At 31.5% G+C, this 16,066-nt stretch overlaps 1 protein-coding gene and 1 long non-coding RNA gene across 2 annotated transcripts; both read right to left on the bottom strand.

The window, feature by feature from the left end:
• Nucleotides 1-5,113: 5,113 nt before the first annotated feature.
• On the bottom strand, nucleotides 5,114-9,682 carry LOC114723257 (membrane protein of ER body-like protein). Its single transcript, XM_028909434.1, has 9 exons — nucleotides 9,429-9,682; nucleotides 9,264-9,302; nucleotides 8,465-8,584; nucleotides 7,857-8,015; nucleotides 7,299-7,493; nucleotides 6,503-6,673; nucleotides 5,745-5,806; nucleotides 5,559-5,577; nucleotides 5,114-5,445 (listed from the first exon to the last, which is right to left on the bottom strand). Exons 3-9 carry the CDS (start codon nucleotides 8,511-8,513, stop codon nucleotides 5,114-5,116), a joined length of 987 nt encoding a protein of 328 aa, XP_028765267.1. The 5' UTR covers nucleotides 8,514-8,584; nucleotides 9,264-9,302; nucleotides 9,429-9,682.
• Nucleotides 9,683-9,686: 4 nt separating this feature from the next.
• LOC114723262 (uncharacterized) lies at nucleotides 9,687-10,810 on the bottom strand. The gene is made up of 3 exons (XR_003738220.1): nucleotides 10,685-10,810; nucleotides 9,920-10,051; nucleotides 9,687-9,791 (listed from the first exon to the last, which is right to left on the bottom strand). It is a non-coding gene; the product is annotated as an uncharacterized LOC114723262 (long non-coding RNA).
• Nucleotides 10,811-16,066: the final 5,256 nt, after the last annotated feature.

The following is a 16,066-nucleotide window of genomic DNA, read 5'->3' as shown; positions in this document are numbered from 1 at the left end:
CTCTCACTTTCAGTTCTCACACTACTAAAGAAAGTAGAGTCCACAGAAATTACAGGATCTAAAGGATGGAGATTTGTCTTCTTCTTCTCGATCTCACCAGAATTCCCTTCCCTTTGAATGAACTCTTCTCCTTCATTTTTCTGTCCGGAAGATCCTTCTGTTTGATCAGCAGCTGAAACCATGCATTATATGAACTTTGTTAACTATATATTAGAAAAAGAGGAAATGTGGCTTTGGTGTCCTTGAGAAAAATTTCTCAACTATTTGGTTCATAAACGTCACAAATTCTCGATTTAATATGTGAAAGATGTCTATTGTAAGAAAAATCCATCAAAGATGCATGCTTCAGGTGTTCATTTCATCCTTGAGTATGAAAACAATATTCAGGTAACAGTTTTGGGGTCAAGCATGCTTAGAAGAACTACAAGAACAAGCAGGAGAAGCCTTGATAAGTGGGAAAACTGAAGCACACAGATCTTCATCATCACCATAATAAAGATCATATCAAACCAAATGTTGGAGATAAACTAATTGACTTTTTTCCTTGCGTGAAACAACTACTAAATCTGTTATTCCTGCAGGATCATAAAACAAGAACAAGCAGAAGAAGCACGGAGTCTGAAACTACAAAAACTTAAAGCTTAAGGAGGCAAATCTAGACTTACTAAAGCTTATATTCAGAATCACAACCATTAAATATTGAAGATCAAGTGTTTGAATGTTTGCTTTTGCCAAAGAAACTGCTAAATATGTTGAATGTAACGTACCTTGTACATCAAACTTCGAAGTAGTAATGGTGGTGCTTGTGACGTGCATGTGAGCCTGGCGTTTAACTAAACCCCCTTCTTCAACCTCTGGCTCTTCCTCCTCCTTCCATTGCTTCATTACGCCTTCCATTTCTTCACTCCTCAAACAAAAGAAAAAGTTCAGCACAGAAGTAATGCTTCAAAGTCAATTTATAAGGGGAATGCAATATAGTCCTTGTTACTCGGTCAGAATTTTGTTTTGAAAAAACAAAAAGAAAAGAGAATTTATTGTGTGAGTGGAAGGTACAAGTCTTGAACAAGTGTTAGAATCATAAATGTGAAGTGTGTAAAAGGTACAGAGCAGTAACTGTTAAAAATTCTCCTGGAAGACAAAGAAGAAGTGGGCCCACAGGATCCTGTGCAAGTGCAATTGATAAATTCAGAGAGTTTCATGTTAAATTTTTAAAATTGGCTATGGATTCTTTTTCATGTATTTACATTATTAGATGGTTAATTACAGGGAAATGACTATTTGAGGGTTAAGGATGAAAAAAAAATTTATTTTTTGGCATCGAAAATTATGTCTTCTGATTTTATTTCTTATGCTTGGTCAATTTTTGAGAATGTACGATGTTCATAGGAGTTTTAGAGAAAAATGAATAAGGCCAAAAATTAAGAGTCGATTTTATGTGTTCACAACACAGGTATTGTTACTAGCTGTGTGTTCTATATAATATTAGATTTGCTTGGATTTGTGGCCACTTGTTTAATATTCACTTGGGATTAGAATAAACCTTTGACTAGTATTTGAAGATAGAAAAACTTGATTTATTTATGTAATAGAAATATATTTATTGGCCTCACATAATTGCATTAGACATAAGTAGTTTAATAATTAATCATCTAAGAAAATTAGGGTCCATTAAATAGGATGCCTATTATCGGTTTGATAGATGTTATCATATGATTGAGAGCCTTAGGCTAGCATGCTATAAACGTTAATTAAAACTAAGAGAAAGCAGACCTATGCTAACTGCTAAGTTTAGTTGTCACTCTAGTTGTCATAAGGAAAATAGGGTTATTAATTATTAATAATCATAATTGTCACTCTAGTTGTCAAAATCAATGTTAACACAAACCATAATTTAGTTCAGTTTTTATTTTATTTCACTTCAAATAATTGACTTGCTTCTAATTAGCCTTGAATTAAGTAAAATATTGATGTTTATACTCAATCATATTGCATTGCTAGCATCAAAAGCTTATAAGATCAATACTGTATTAAATACTTTTTTTTTAATAAAATAGTATCCAACATTCTAATTTTATTTTTCAGATGCATCTAGTATCGTTATCTTATTTATGGTGCATCAAGTACTTTAATATTATTCTTCTTGTTCATCTAGCATGCTAATGTTATTTTTCTAGTTATATCCTGCATCATAATCTTATTTATAGTTTAGAGTGCTATATGCATTATAAATAAAATTAGGGTGCTGAATGCAAAAAATATATATAGATATATATATTTATACATATATTAGAGTGCATAATACCACTTTACCCTGCTTTTTTTTTTTGAAACAGATACTATGTTTAGTACTTTATTACTACCTCCGGTTCTAATTATAAGGTCCACTTGACTAATTTGAGGAGATTAAGGAAAGAAGTTAAGTTAGTTATTTGTAATAAATATGTGTTGTCTTTCCTAAAATATTCTTACTAATCAACTATATTAGCTAGAACTATAATTATTAGAAGGACTACCTTGGAAAAAATGCATAAATATGAAGACAAAGTGGATTGGGGTCTTATATTAGAACTAAAATAAAAGTCAAATAGGATCTTATATTAAGGACCGGAGGTAGTACTTGATAAGATTTGAATGCTTAGACTTTATATATAAACTATAAAGTAAGTATATAACTAGTTGATCAATATTTATTCTATTTTGTTAGGGTTGCATGCAGTCAGTACAGGTGTTTGCTTCTCCAAAAATATGTTCATAAGGTATTTCTGGGTTTCTCATAAACATGCCTAAACTTAAAATATTAGCAATGTTACACCTCATCAATTTTTCATTGCTAACGCATATACAATATGCTAGGATCTTCTAAAGTCAAGTTTGGTTTTGGTGAAGCTAGTTACATTATTGTTCAATTAAAAAATGAGGGGGGATTGTAAATAAGAGTATTTTTAAAAATACTAATTAAAACTCTGCCTGACCAATACAACACTAAGCTGTCTATTCAGGGAGAGTTTGATAAATCCAAAATCAGTACTTTCATACAAATTAAAATAAAATTTTTCTCATATATTTATCTCGAACTCTACAAAATTATTTTTAAAAATCTAATCCAAATATCCCATTAATTTGATTAATTTTCAAAATTAATTTAATTAATTTCCAAAATAGACTTGGAAGTTCATGCGTACCAAAATCTCCTTGTTCCACGTGCTTGAGCTAACTTGTTTTATACTTTATTTAGATTTCAGAGATTAAAAGATAGAAAAGTTCATCATAAAACAGTTTTCCCCACAAAGGCAAAACAAGACCAAGGCGCAATCTTGGATATGTTAATCTAAAGCAAGTATGAACACATTAACTATATCATTTATTATCCGAAAACAACGACAGATAGACATGCACATTAATTGTTCTTCCTGAATCACCTTGGCTGTCTAAAAGTACTGATATTATTTATTAGACACTTTTTAGTATGGTTCATATATATATTAAGAAAACCTTAAATTTCATTAACTTTCATTAAAATTTATAATTTTTCAATTTTATCTATTTTAATATACTTATACCTCATGTAAATAAAATCAACATACTAATAAATGAATGGTAAAATTATACTACATACAAAAATTTCTCTCATTGCCCTATAAATAGGACAAAAAAATATCTTTTCTTTTCCGTATAAATAGACCAGAGAAGTATTTAAATACTAGTTGTACACAATTAAATTAAAAAAATTTACTCTTCCATCCTTAATATAAGACTTATTTAACTATGTTGATTAGATTAATAAAGTTAGGTGTTAGTTAATTATAAAAAATGTGACATGTTTTTCCTAAAACACCATAATCATCTTTCTTAATACCTCTTCTCCTCCTTTACTTGATTATAGTTGAGAGAGTATTCGTAGGGATAGTTTAGAGAAAATTGATAAATATAAAAAGTGGATCTTATATTTAGGATCAAAATCAACTTAACAATTGAGTCCTATATTAAGGATCGGAAGATTATTATTTATTCATTTTTACATCAAATTCATTTAAGAACAGCTAAGTACCGACTTGTCATTAATGTGTTCGTGAAACACGTGTTCAGTTAAAAGGATAAATAACTGCGTATGCCTCCACATACACATTATTATTACTATTTGTATTATTAAAATTACAGAAGAGGCTTCACTTTTTTTTTTTTAATTTTTACAAGAGATTTGATATATAGCAATAAAGAAAAATCATAAGAGGGAGGAAAGAGCCTTCATCAGAATAATCCATAAATTAAATAAAACATGTCTTTGATGGCCAAAATAAATAAATAAACACACGTAAACACGTCCCTCCCATAATTCCTTCAATGTTCGTGTTCCGCCAAGAGAAAATCCATCACATGAGCATTATATCATTACACCATGAAGACAACCTGTCATAATATGGCCATATATATATATATATATATATATATATATTGTCAAAGGATTTATGAAAATTTATAAAACAGCTAATATTTTGTTCTTAATAAATATTGGAAAATAAATGGAAACCGATCTTGACGTATCTGCCCAGGTTTAAACAATTTATGTAATCGGATGTTATATTTGATGCTTTTGTTTAAAAATCTATTAAATATGGTTTAAAAAATTCTGTGTTAATGTTATTGTTACATAAAAATGTTGGTTGGGTTTGAGCATAGAAATAAAAATCAACACCTAACTATTCGACGGGTAGGCTTAAGACTAAGTTTAATAAAAAAGGTTAGTTCTAACAATAGTGATAAATTCAAGTTTAAATTTTTATTAAGAATGTGGCCACGTTTAGTACTTAATAGTACTTCAAATAGAATTGTCTTTAATAAAAAAAACATGTGCTTAGCCAAAAAAAAAAGTTGATGCCACTCTGATGTAAAACCAGAGAGCAAAAAGAGAAAATGAAAGAGAAGGGAACAAAATTCACAAGGCTCAATTGCTAATTCAATAATATTCAACAATCAAAGACTACCAATCCTAATTTGCCCAATCCTATGTAGAATTAAATCTTAGCCTAAAAGAATTAAATCCCTAATTAAAACCTAAGCTCCCTCATTGCTTCAAGTTACAATCAATCTCTATTCCATGAAGTATCCATGCTTGTCAGTAGGATCCAAATCTAGGCTTCTCAGTTATACTCATCTCAGGCAGCGTCAAGGTAAAACCGAGTGAGCTTTCTGAGCCAAATCCAAGCTTCTCCAGAAGTTTCCTTATAAGAACACCAGCCAAGTAAGAAAGTACAGAACTCAGAGCTCCAGTGCTGAGATAGTAAATCACTGTTTTGAGATATGTGAGATAACTATTTGGCCTCTGAATGTAAGTTTTTGCAATGGACAGTAGAGTGATGCATATTACAGAAGCTCCGGCAACAGCCACAAGGGTCAGATCCTTATTGTTGATCTCATAGAAGGTCAAGCCATACACTAATGGTGGCACTATCCCAAATATGATGAATGATAGTGTGGCTATGAACACATGAAGATAGAAATTCTCCCTCTTCCCTAGAGAAAGATAGTATCGATCCACAAGTTCATTTGTGCCTTGTTGCTCGATTTCAGGTCCCACATCTGTAAATCCATGTGTAAGTTTCAATGGCAGCAAGCTTTTTTTTTTTTTTTTTGCAGCACATGAAGTGTGAACTGAACTATCATGGCTTTATATTTTATATCAAATCTTGACATATTGAGTAATATTGATAATTTCAAAGTAAATGTGGGTTTTGAAATAAACTCACATGATGAACAAGGATGAAAAGTCCTCCGATCAGGTTTGCAAGAGATAGAGCCAGAATGCTCACTGCCAATAAATTTGGTGGATAGAAGAATATCGTTAGATCAAAGTAATATGCAAATATGACTCTAATAATACCTATTACTTTGTTGTATGTTCATTAAAACCTCTGACAATTTTTAACTATGCTATCTAACTGGTGAACTGGTTATTTATGCTTAAATTTTCATTTTGATCCCTCAAATTTATGAATTGTTTCACTCTAGTGCCCCAATTTTGTTTCGTGCTAAACTAATTTTTTAATTTTATATTCTTATATATGCTCTAACATACCATTCCGTTTAAATGACACTAATTTAGCATATCATAACCTACAAGAATAGAGATATGGTACAAATTAAAAGCTAAAGGCACTAATTTAATGAGATTATGTGGCCAAGTGGCCATGATACTGATTTAACCAAAAAAAGTAACTTTGCAGGCTTAATGATGATATGCAGTAGTTCCTTTCGGTAATATGCATGCTGATACAATAAAATCTTTAGTGATCAAATTTCATGACTTATTTAAAGCCGAAAAAATATTTTAGAGTTAGATTTGTTACAACAAGACAGATTAAGAATCAAAATTAAGACCCTTTGACACCTCTTCAGGGATATTGGATTATTTCAAACAGAATACTAATCCAATAGTCTTATTAAAAATAATTTCAGAAGCAAAAGAAAGGGAGAACAAAGAAATGAAGAAAGATTTAAGTCTTACATGTTGTAGCATCTGCACTTGCTGAAGATGCCACAATGCTAAGGCTTGCAATAGATTCAATCAGACCACCGTACACTATGCTTTTCGGAATATCCCATGTCTTTCCGCTTCCTGGTTCTTGAACTGCACCTGCTGTAGTTGTAGAAGCCGATGTTGTACTTCCTAGGGGCTCTGTTCAATGAATACGCCTCATCACTTCATTGCAATATATCACAGTGCCAGAATTTCTAAGATGCAAAATAATGAACATAAGACATGATTTTTAGGATTGAATTGTAAAGAAGGTCAAAATCATTGGGTACTGATAGATTGTTAACAGAAGCATCCACTAGAAGCAACAGAAGCCATAATAATGTAGCTTCCTTAGACTCTATGTAAAGTATGAGCCCTACAATCTAGTTTACTCAGAAACCATTTTAACTAGAGGGACATGCTAGGGTCTGAGGGATACACTGAAGAAGGACCACATTTCATGTGTTGGGCAATGTACAAAAAGGTGGAAAAATGGTTTTTGGTTGTACTCAGAAAGAATGACTCCTAACTGTTGCAAGTTAAATGCCCTTAAAATATGTGCGCTTTATCTTCTATTAAATTCATTGTACCGTGTTTTCGTTTTCCAAGATCCCTTCTATCTCATTCAAAATATGTGAAGTCCATGATTTAGGCTTAAGCACATTTTTAAATCACTTTCATTTTTTTATCCTTAGTGTTCTGTTGAATTAAGAACTATTATCATGAACATGAAATCTTTAAGTGTTTGAAAATATCATGATGGCAGCAATGTTTTTATTCATACCTGTGCTTACCCCGACATCTGCAGCCTCGTCAATTGGTTTTTGTTGTTCTGGAATTTTTGAAATATCTACTTGAGGTTTTTTTGGTATAGCAATCGCTGAAGCACTAGCCAAAAGTCCCCACTGTGAAGGTTTGGCTCTAGATCCATCTGGGCCTTGTTCACCTTCTGGGACATCAATAATTTGATGTGATAGATCTGGCAATTTGACGCTGCTTTAGAGATTACTTCAAAAATAGGCAGATCATGTGAAAAATAGTCTATGACTGGTAAAAGACTTGTGATACCGCTATACAGTATATAATTTTGATAAAAACTCAACAGAGTAAAAATACGGTCAGGCTATCTGCTATTACACTCGTTGAACCCATGTTTTCTTATTTCCAGATCTCTCCTATCTCATTTACTCTCACTAAGTCCATGATTTAGGCTTCAGAACATTTTTAGATCACTTTCATTTTTTTATCTTCAGTATTGTCTGTTAAATGAGAAATTTTTTCATGAATAAGAAGACTTAAACATTTGAATATGCCATAATGCCAAAAGTACTATTCTGTATACCTGTGCTTGCTCCATCTACCCCATTCTCGGCTGGTCGCCGTTCTGGAATTTTTGAAATATCAACTTCAGGTTTTTTCTGTACAGCAATGGCTGAAGCACTAGCCAAAACTCCCCAACGTGAAGGTTTGGTTCTAGATCCATCTGGGCCTTGTTCATCTTCTGGAAATTTGAGATATTTTAGAGATTATTTCCCAGATATGCAGATTATGTGAAAAAATAGTTGATGACTGATGAAGGACTTGTGATTGTCTCGTATATAATTTTGAAAAAGCTCAAGAGAGTAGAAGTTAGGAAGGAGAAAAAGAAAATGTTTATTAATTCCTATAAGTTCATGATTTACTAAGCTATAATTATTCTCACATCACATTGAATGAAAAATTCTTAAGTGACACATAGAATGGCTATGATTAGTCTTTATAGTTTGACATGAGCGGAGTGTATGTACAAAGATGAAGCCTTCTTCTCTTCTCGGTTTTCTCTCTACTTCAAACCCCATAAAGCCATTGCATATAAATGTACCATATGGTACTTAGTATGGTCTTTTTGGTGAACTTGATTAACCGTTTGAGATATCCAAAACAATTAAACAAAGAAAGGACTACGCTTACCTTGAGTTTTATGTGCACCATCAGTGATTATTGGTTCAGGTTGCAACATTTGACTTCCTGAATGAGGGGGAACTTCTTCTGGGGGTGGAACCTTAGTTTTTGGTGCATCTTCAGTTACTTCTGTTGGAAAAAATAATAGAATATTGAAGACAACAATGCATGAAGTGTGATGAGCTTACTCTTCTAAACAATAATTGCCTTTACTAGATATATTCCTAAGATTCAATAAGCTCTTCCATTTTATGATAAGCAATAGGAATCCACAGCTAATGATTTTAAGATAACCCAGAAAATAAAATGGAATAAAAAGACAGTGTATCCTTTTCCCCATTGTCACAGCCAGCAATGGACATAATATTTGACCTCAATATATAGGTGAAGGAAAAATAGGAGAGGAAAGAGGTAGCAGTGCAAAATAAGAGAATGTCTAAAATTTAGGTAGGTCAATATTTGGATTATCTTAATAAAGCACTTGGATTGATTTTAGATTTTAGGAATCAAGATTGATCCAAAAGCCAAAAGTTGAGTCGGAAAGGTTCTCCAAACTAACTTTAGCACTTGTACATTGATTTCACTGGCAAGGGTAAATGAAGACATCTTAGTTCAGCGTCAAGGAGATTAACTATCAGCTATTAAACTTCTGTTAAATGGTTAATATCCTTAATGATAACATCCCAAAATCCTAGGGTGCCCCAGAAACAGTATAGAGATGTTAAGCTCATTCAAGAAGCCAAACAAGTGTTCTGTTGTATGTATAAGCAGTCCAATATATTAAAAACAGACTCATAAAACAGCTTACCTTCTTTGTCACGCACCAACCAAGGAAGGACCCAACTACCTGTCCAAAAATGTAGAAGAATTTTTTTTTTTTCAACTTATGCTCATATCAATGTAAGTAAATATAAAATCCCATAACAAGGTGCTTATATTCTGTGCAATGCACCAGTTATGTTGAATATTTCACCTATTGGGATGAGAAAACTGAAGCATGTTGAGCATCTGAATCTTTCAAATTGTGGATGAGATTGTGCAGGAGTATCAGGTTCTTCCCTTACTGGATCCAAAATCAAAACTTTCTGGATGCAAGCCCGACAATTAGGACAATAGAATCCTTGTGTGGGTGGCTTCAGATATAGACTTTCCAGATATAGTTCTTTGGCTAATTGAATATTCTCTGTTATTACGCTTACTCTTTCACTTTCAACCGCCACATTCTTGGGAAGAGTTGCATCCCTGTAAATAATAGGATCAGAGGAGGGTAAAGTTATGTTTTTCTTCTCAATGTCACTGAAACTGGAACCGTCCTTGGTTTCAGAAATTTCTTGCCCTGCATTACATGACCTTTATTAAATATAAAGAACTGTAAAGAGTCCTCCTAAATCTGATTGGTCCTCGAACCATAAAGGCAAAACAGAAATTCATTTTTGTAAGTAGAAAAATAAAAGAGGAACCCACTTTTTTCAGTTTGAATGGTCACATTCTTGGGAGGAGTTGAATCCCCAGGAATAATAGGATCAGAGGAAGGTGAAGTCGTGTCCTTCTTCTCAATGCCACCGGAATCGTCCTTTGTTTCAGAAATCTCTTGCCCTGTATTGTATGAATTTTATTGAATAAGGAACTATGAGAAGTCCTCCGAAATCTGATGTTCCTTGAACCATAAAAAGCAAAACAGAAACTCCTTTTTGAATTTCATAAAAGCCAACTTGTTAATCATCTTAACAAAGAGCATAAACCAAATGTGTTGCAGATAAACTCTTTGAATTTCTGCTTGTGATGTTTCTGCAGGAGGAGAACAAATAGGAAAAACAAAGTATGCAACTGGAAAAAGCGTAAGGTCGAAAAAGTTTTAGAAAGATGAATATTTGTAAGGGAAGCCAATGAACGGGCAAATTTATTAGCTTGCTAGAGCTCTCAATGTGATTTTATTTGTTTTGTAGGGTTCTTCACAAACCTTCTCAGTTAGAACTTAAAAGCTAAGAAGAAGAAGAAGAAAATTTTACTATTGGACTCAGGACTACTAAATACTGAAGATAAAACTGGGTGAAAAAAAACAAAAAAGAAAGCATGTTGATCGTTGCATGGCAAGAAAAAACGAATTTTGGAAGACAAATTTTATCTTACATTCAACCTTGTAAAAAAAAAAAAAAAGAAGATATATTTATATGTTCCAAAAAAATGGATATTTATTTATTAAATCCATAGACATTGAATGTAGCGCACCTTGGATATGAATATCTGAACCAGTAAAGGTGGTGACTTGCTCGTGAGCTTGTCGTCTGACTAAGCCCACTTCTTCTTCAACCTCTGCTTCTGCTTCTGCCTCCTCCTTCCACTGCTTCAGCAAGCCCTCCATTCTTCACACTCTTCACACACCAACTGAGAAAGGTAAATCTATTATTTATATAGAGCCATGAGTCAACTCACGAAAACATGACAACATTAATTAAAATATATAGTATGGATTCTAAACAAGAAATATATATATATATATATATGATATGGAGGACATGTTCCTCGTGTTTAAGATTAACCATTTTCAAACCAAAAAACAAAAAATAAATACTTTGTCTGTACTGTCTATTGTGTGAATGGAAGCTGTCCAGCAGGAGGAAGCTAGAGCTCGATGTTCAGAGGCTTTGATGTTGAATTTGAAAGTTTGGTGATCATAAATGATAATGACCTTCGCACTGACCAGAGAGAGCATCAGCACAGTACTCTAATGGCGACAATTCTTGTTTTAATAGCTTTTTCTTTTTTTCTCTCTACTGAACCAGATTCAGAAATCAGCTTTAGAGATTCTCCCAATTTATGAGATAAAGAAAATAAAGGATACAGAGCCATGTAAGGAACAAGGATGGATTTTAAAAGACAACATTTGAGGGTACAGGACCCATATAAGGATGGATTGCAGGTTTTGTCTTTAATTGATTAGAAGCATTCACCCAACGGCTATGTGATTAATAGTAACACTCTCGGTGACATGAAAGTTCATATGAGCTTGTTTGAATTTATGTTTGTAAAAGTAACTTTTACAAATTGAAGTTGAGATAATATAAATTAGTGTAAGATAATTTATTTTTGGATATACTTTTATAATAAAAAAAATTAATTCCAGAAAGTTCAATTCTTCAACAAAAAAAAAAGGCCAAAAACAACTAGAAGTCAACAAAAAATTCTTCCAATTTTACCATGACTTTTGGTCTAAAAGTCATTTTGCTCAAAAGGTAATCCAAACATTATTTTGAGGCTTCAATGAGCTTCTTGTTTCTTAAGGTGACTTTTTTCTTTCTCAATGTCATGCCAAGCATAGCTTTTTACTCCTCGTTGCTCCTACTATAAAAACTAGTTTGATGTTAGATTTGTTTCTAAATATATAATTTCAATCTATATTATTTTTTGTATTTATTATTTTTTAATTAATCTACCTAACTTATAAACTAATATATAATCCCATGTTAAACTAAGATATTTTACGAAAATCATGTCACATCTGTTATGATTAATTAATTTATTTGAATTTGTTAATATATCAAAAGTAGTTAAGTAGCTAGGAATGAACAATCACTCTTGATCATGTTTTTAAGGAAGTCAATGCTTATACTACTACTTTCAGTCTTTAATATAAAAGCTAATTGAGAGATTGAATTTGGTTCTAAATATAATACTTTAGTCTATTTTATCTTTCATATTTACAGTCTTTTTTTTTAATATTCTTATTAAAAATTTTTTACCAAATAATAGTTCAAATGCACATGATTAAATAAAGTATCAACCTAACTAATTTGAATTTTTTGGTAGTTAACATATGGAATGAGCATATCGCTCCTAGGAATTAGCTTTAGCCTTTATATGGCTTCATGGCAAATCTGTTTTATTCAGAAGAACCAAAGAGAGGCCAAGTTGGTCTCCTAATTTGTGTCTTAATATAAAGTAGGCCTACTTTATGTCAATATTGAGAATGCATGAGAAACCTTGCTGCAATTTGAATATAAATCCCTGCTTCTAGAACCATCAAAGTTAGACCAAATTTAGAATATTTAATTTAATTCATAAATTTGGTGGTTAGAAGAAGGAATTAGCAATCCATATGATTAATATAAATACTCCTCCGGTCCTTAATATAGGACCCAATTCTTAAGTTGGTTTTGATCCTAAATATAAGATCCATTTCTCATATTTATTAATTTTCTCTAAATTACCCCTATAGATACTCTCTCACCCATAATCAGTAGAAGAGGGAGAGGGGGTATTAAAAAAGATGATTATGGTATTTTGGGAAAAATGTGTCACTTTTCTTATAATTAACTAACTTACCTAACTTCCTTAATCTAATCAAATTAGTTAAATTGGTCTTATATTAAGGACCAGAGGAGTATTAAAGTTGTATATATACTTGTTAAATAAATTAGTCCAACTAGGAGTGAGCAACAAACCCATTACCCGCTAGCCCGCCCATGACCCATGAAATTTTTGCCTATTTAAGCCCGCCCAATTAGCCCAAATAAGAGATTATAAACGGACGGGTTTAAATGGGCAGGGTAGCCCATTAAATGGGTTGGGGCTATGGGCAAGGTATTGGGCTACCCATACCCGCCCGTTTAAGTTTTAATTTTTTTTAAATATTTTTATTCTTCATTTAATTGATGATATTGTTTCTCATTCATCTTTTATCAAACCTTCATGCTTGTCTAAGCTTTTATTTTATCCTTTAGGTGAAAGTTGGAACTTTCAAAGTTTATGAGACTTTATGATTGGTGACTACTTTTATGATTTTATCAGACTTTGATTGTTTGCGAATCTAAGTGAGGTTGTGTGATTGAATATGATTGATGTCATTTCATATTTGATTTGCTATTTGGCATACAAAATTTATTGACAACTTCATAAGATTACATAAACAAAATAACTATACTGAAAAAAATTTTTTAAAAAAAATGGGTTATCCCGTAACCCGGTTAGCCCAAACGGGTTGCCCCGTAACCCATTTAATACGGGCTAAATGGGCTACTACCGGGTTATGGGTTAGCCCATGCCCATTTATGAATAAATGAGCGGGTTATGGGCTAACCTTCGGGTTAGCCCACCCCACCTATTGCTCAGCCCTAAGTGCAACTAATATATGGCTGTTTATTTTCCTATATCAGCCATTGTTTGACACGTCAAATGTGAATGATGCAGGTTTCAAACTATAACAACTTGTGATCAGCTTAATTTCTTGAATACATACACACACACACACATATGTATATATTTAAACACACACACATTTACCATTTCGGTCTGACTTCTGTGTTAAAAAGCTCAGTTTTTATTTTATTTTAATGTTGAATATAGACACATTTTGTCTTATTTTACAAGAAAGTTTTCTTTTTCTTTTATATTTTTGAAAACTCAATTCTTAATGATTTTTACGATTATATTTCAATAAAAAAAAGTAATCTATACAAATGGCACTACTCATAATTTATAAATAGCATTAAAAATATATTTATCAATAAAAAAATAATATGATTTATTTTTAACATTTCATGTCATATACGACAAAACATGTCAAATTTCTTTGTATCCCAAGAGGGGGCTGTTTGATGACGGCTTTAGTTTCACTAAAAAAATACCAAAAAAATGTCAAGTTCAAATAATTAAAAAAAAAGGGACAATGACATGTAACAACCCCGAAATTTATCAGTAAATGACCATAGTTTTTTTTTATTTAAAAAATCCCACTATCACCAGTGGTCCAAACTCCAACGGCTAGCAGCCATATTGAAGCTCTGTGATCCAAGAATTACTGAAAAATGATTTAATAAAACACTTGAGTCAATTGTAAATTTTAGGAATTATAAATTAATACAAAAGACAAGTTAAAGACTGTTGAAAAGGTTCTTTTGATTGACTTCTACATTGATTTCACGGGCAAAAGTAGACACTTTACATCTTAATTCAGCATCAAGGAGATAAGGTTATGTTTTATGTTTGTGGTGAATATTGATATGACATAATTATACTGCCTCCATGTCCTTTTATAAAAAATAATTTCTCTCATAGTAATATCTTTAAATATTAAAAAATAAATTTTAGATTAATCTTTTCACCTTTATCATTATTAAAAATATGTTATTCATTATTTTTTGATAATAAATACTACCCCCGATCCTTAATATAAGACCCCATTTGACTTTTTGTTTGGTCCTAATTATAAGACCCAAATCCATTTTTTCTCTCATATTTATGCTTTTTTTTTCAAGATAGTTCTTCTAATAATGATAGTTCTAGCCAATACATTTGATTAGCAAGGATATTTTAAGAATGACAACACTTATTTATTACAAATAACTAACCTAACTTACTTTCTTAATTTCCTCAAATAAGTCAACTGGGTCTTATAATTAGGACCGGAGGTAGTATCTATTTATTAAATTAATTGTACTCTCTTTACAAATAAGAGTACAATTAGGGGTGGAAGGTATAATTAAAAAAATCATGTTACACATTTATTATTTTTGACTAAATTTAACTAATATTTTGAATAGCATGATTTTGATAGCTGTTTTCTTTTATAATAAGGGACAGAGGGTGTAAATGATTAATTTGCTTGATAACAACATTCCAAAATCCAAGGTGAAACTATTCTTTTTAGAAGAAGATCAATACCATTCCGATTCTAAATATAAATCACTTATAGAAAATTTTTTTTAATCCTAAATGTAAATAACTACTAGTATATTTAGTGCTTATTTTTTAATCTTATTCTTATTTAATTCTCATTAGAAAGAGAAAAAGATGGAAGAGGTATAAGAATAATTTATAAACATAGAGAAAGAACATTAATAAAGGTAAAATTGAAAATTTTTCTCAATTTAATCTATTTTTCAATATGAAAAAATGTGTTATAAATGATTTATATTAGTTACCACAGTGGTAAGTGTTTTTGTGCGTATGACCTGTCCAATAAAAATTCAAAGTCAATGAGACTCATAAATTAAGTAATTTTCCCATAAATTAAGTATACTCATGAAACACTTTGCCGTCTTTGCCACGCACCAACACAGGAAATAGCCAACTACTAACTCTTGAAAAATGCGGCACAACGTTTAATTTATGCTCTAATTAACAAATTATAAATATTAGGGTGAATTATAATAAAGTCTTAAAAAAAATTATTAAAAAGTTTCAATAATAATTTAAACAGCCTGTAATGACAAGATTTCAGAATAGAAAAAGAAAAATTTGAGAACTTATTTTATACTACTTCCAGTCCTAATTATAAGACCTTATTTGTAGTTTATAAATAAAATTTTATAATTAAAACAGGAGATAATAATTATTTTTTCCCCTAAGATTTCATTTTAGTTCTTCCTAAATAACATCACTGTCCCTACCCTCTGTGAACAGTATTGGCCACAGGGCATTATTAGCACCTTGTAATGGCGCCAATACTGTTTTTTTTTTTAAATAATTAAATTGGCGCTTTTTTTCCACTTTCGTCTCGTGAGTCGTGACCAGATTCATGAGATCTGCGCAGAATCTGCGAACTAATGATAAAAGAAAATAGTCAAAACACTCATGAAAGGACGCAGACTTGCATAAGAAGCAAGAACCGAT

This window comes from Neltuma alba, unplaced genomic scaffold, assembly GCF_004799145.2.
Source record: "Neltuma alba isolate B1F8T4 unplaced genomic scaffold, ASM479914v2 tig00012128_pilon, whole genome shotgun sequence".
NCBI lineage: Eukaryota > Viridiplantae > Streptophyta > Magnoliopsida > Fabales > Fabaceae > Neltuma > Neltuma alba.
Note: the sequence above shows the minus strand (reverse complement) of the source record. Positions and strands in the feature narration are given on the sequence as shown.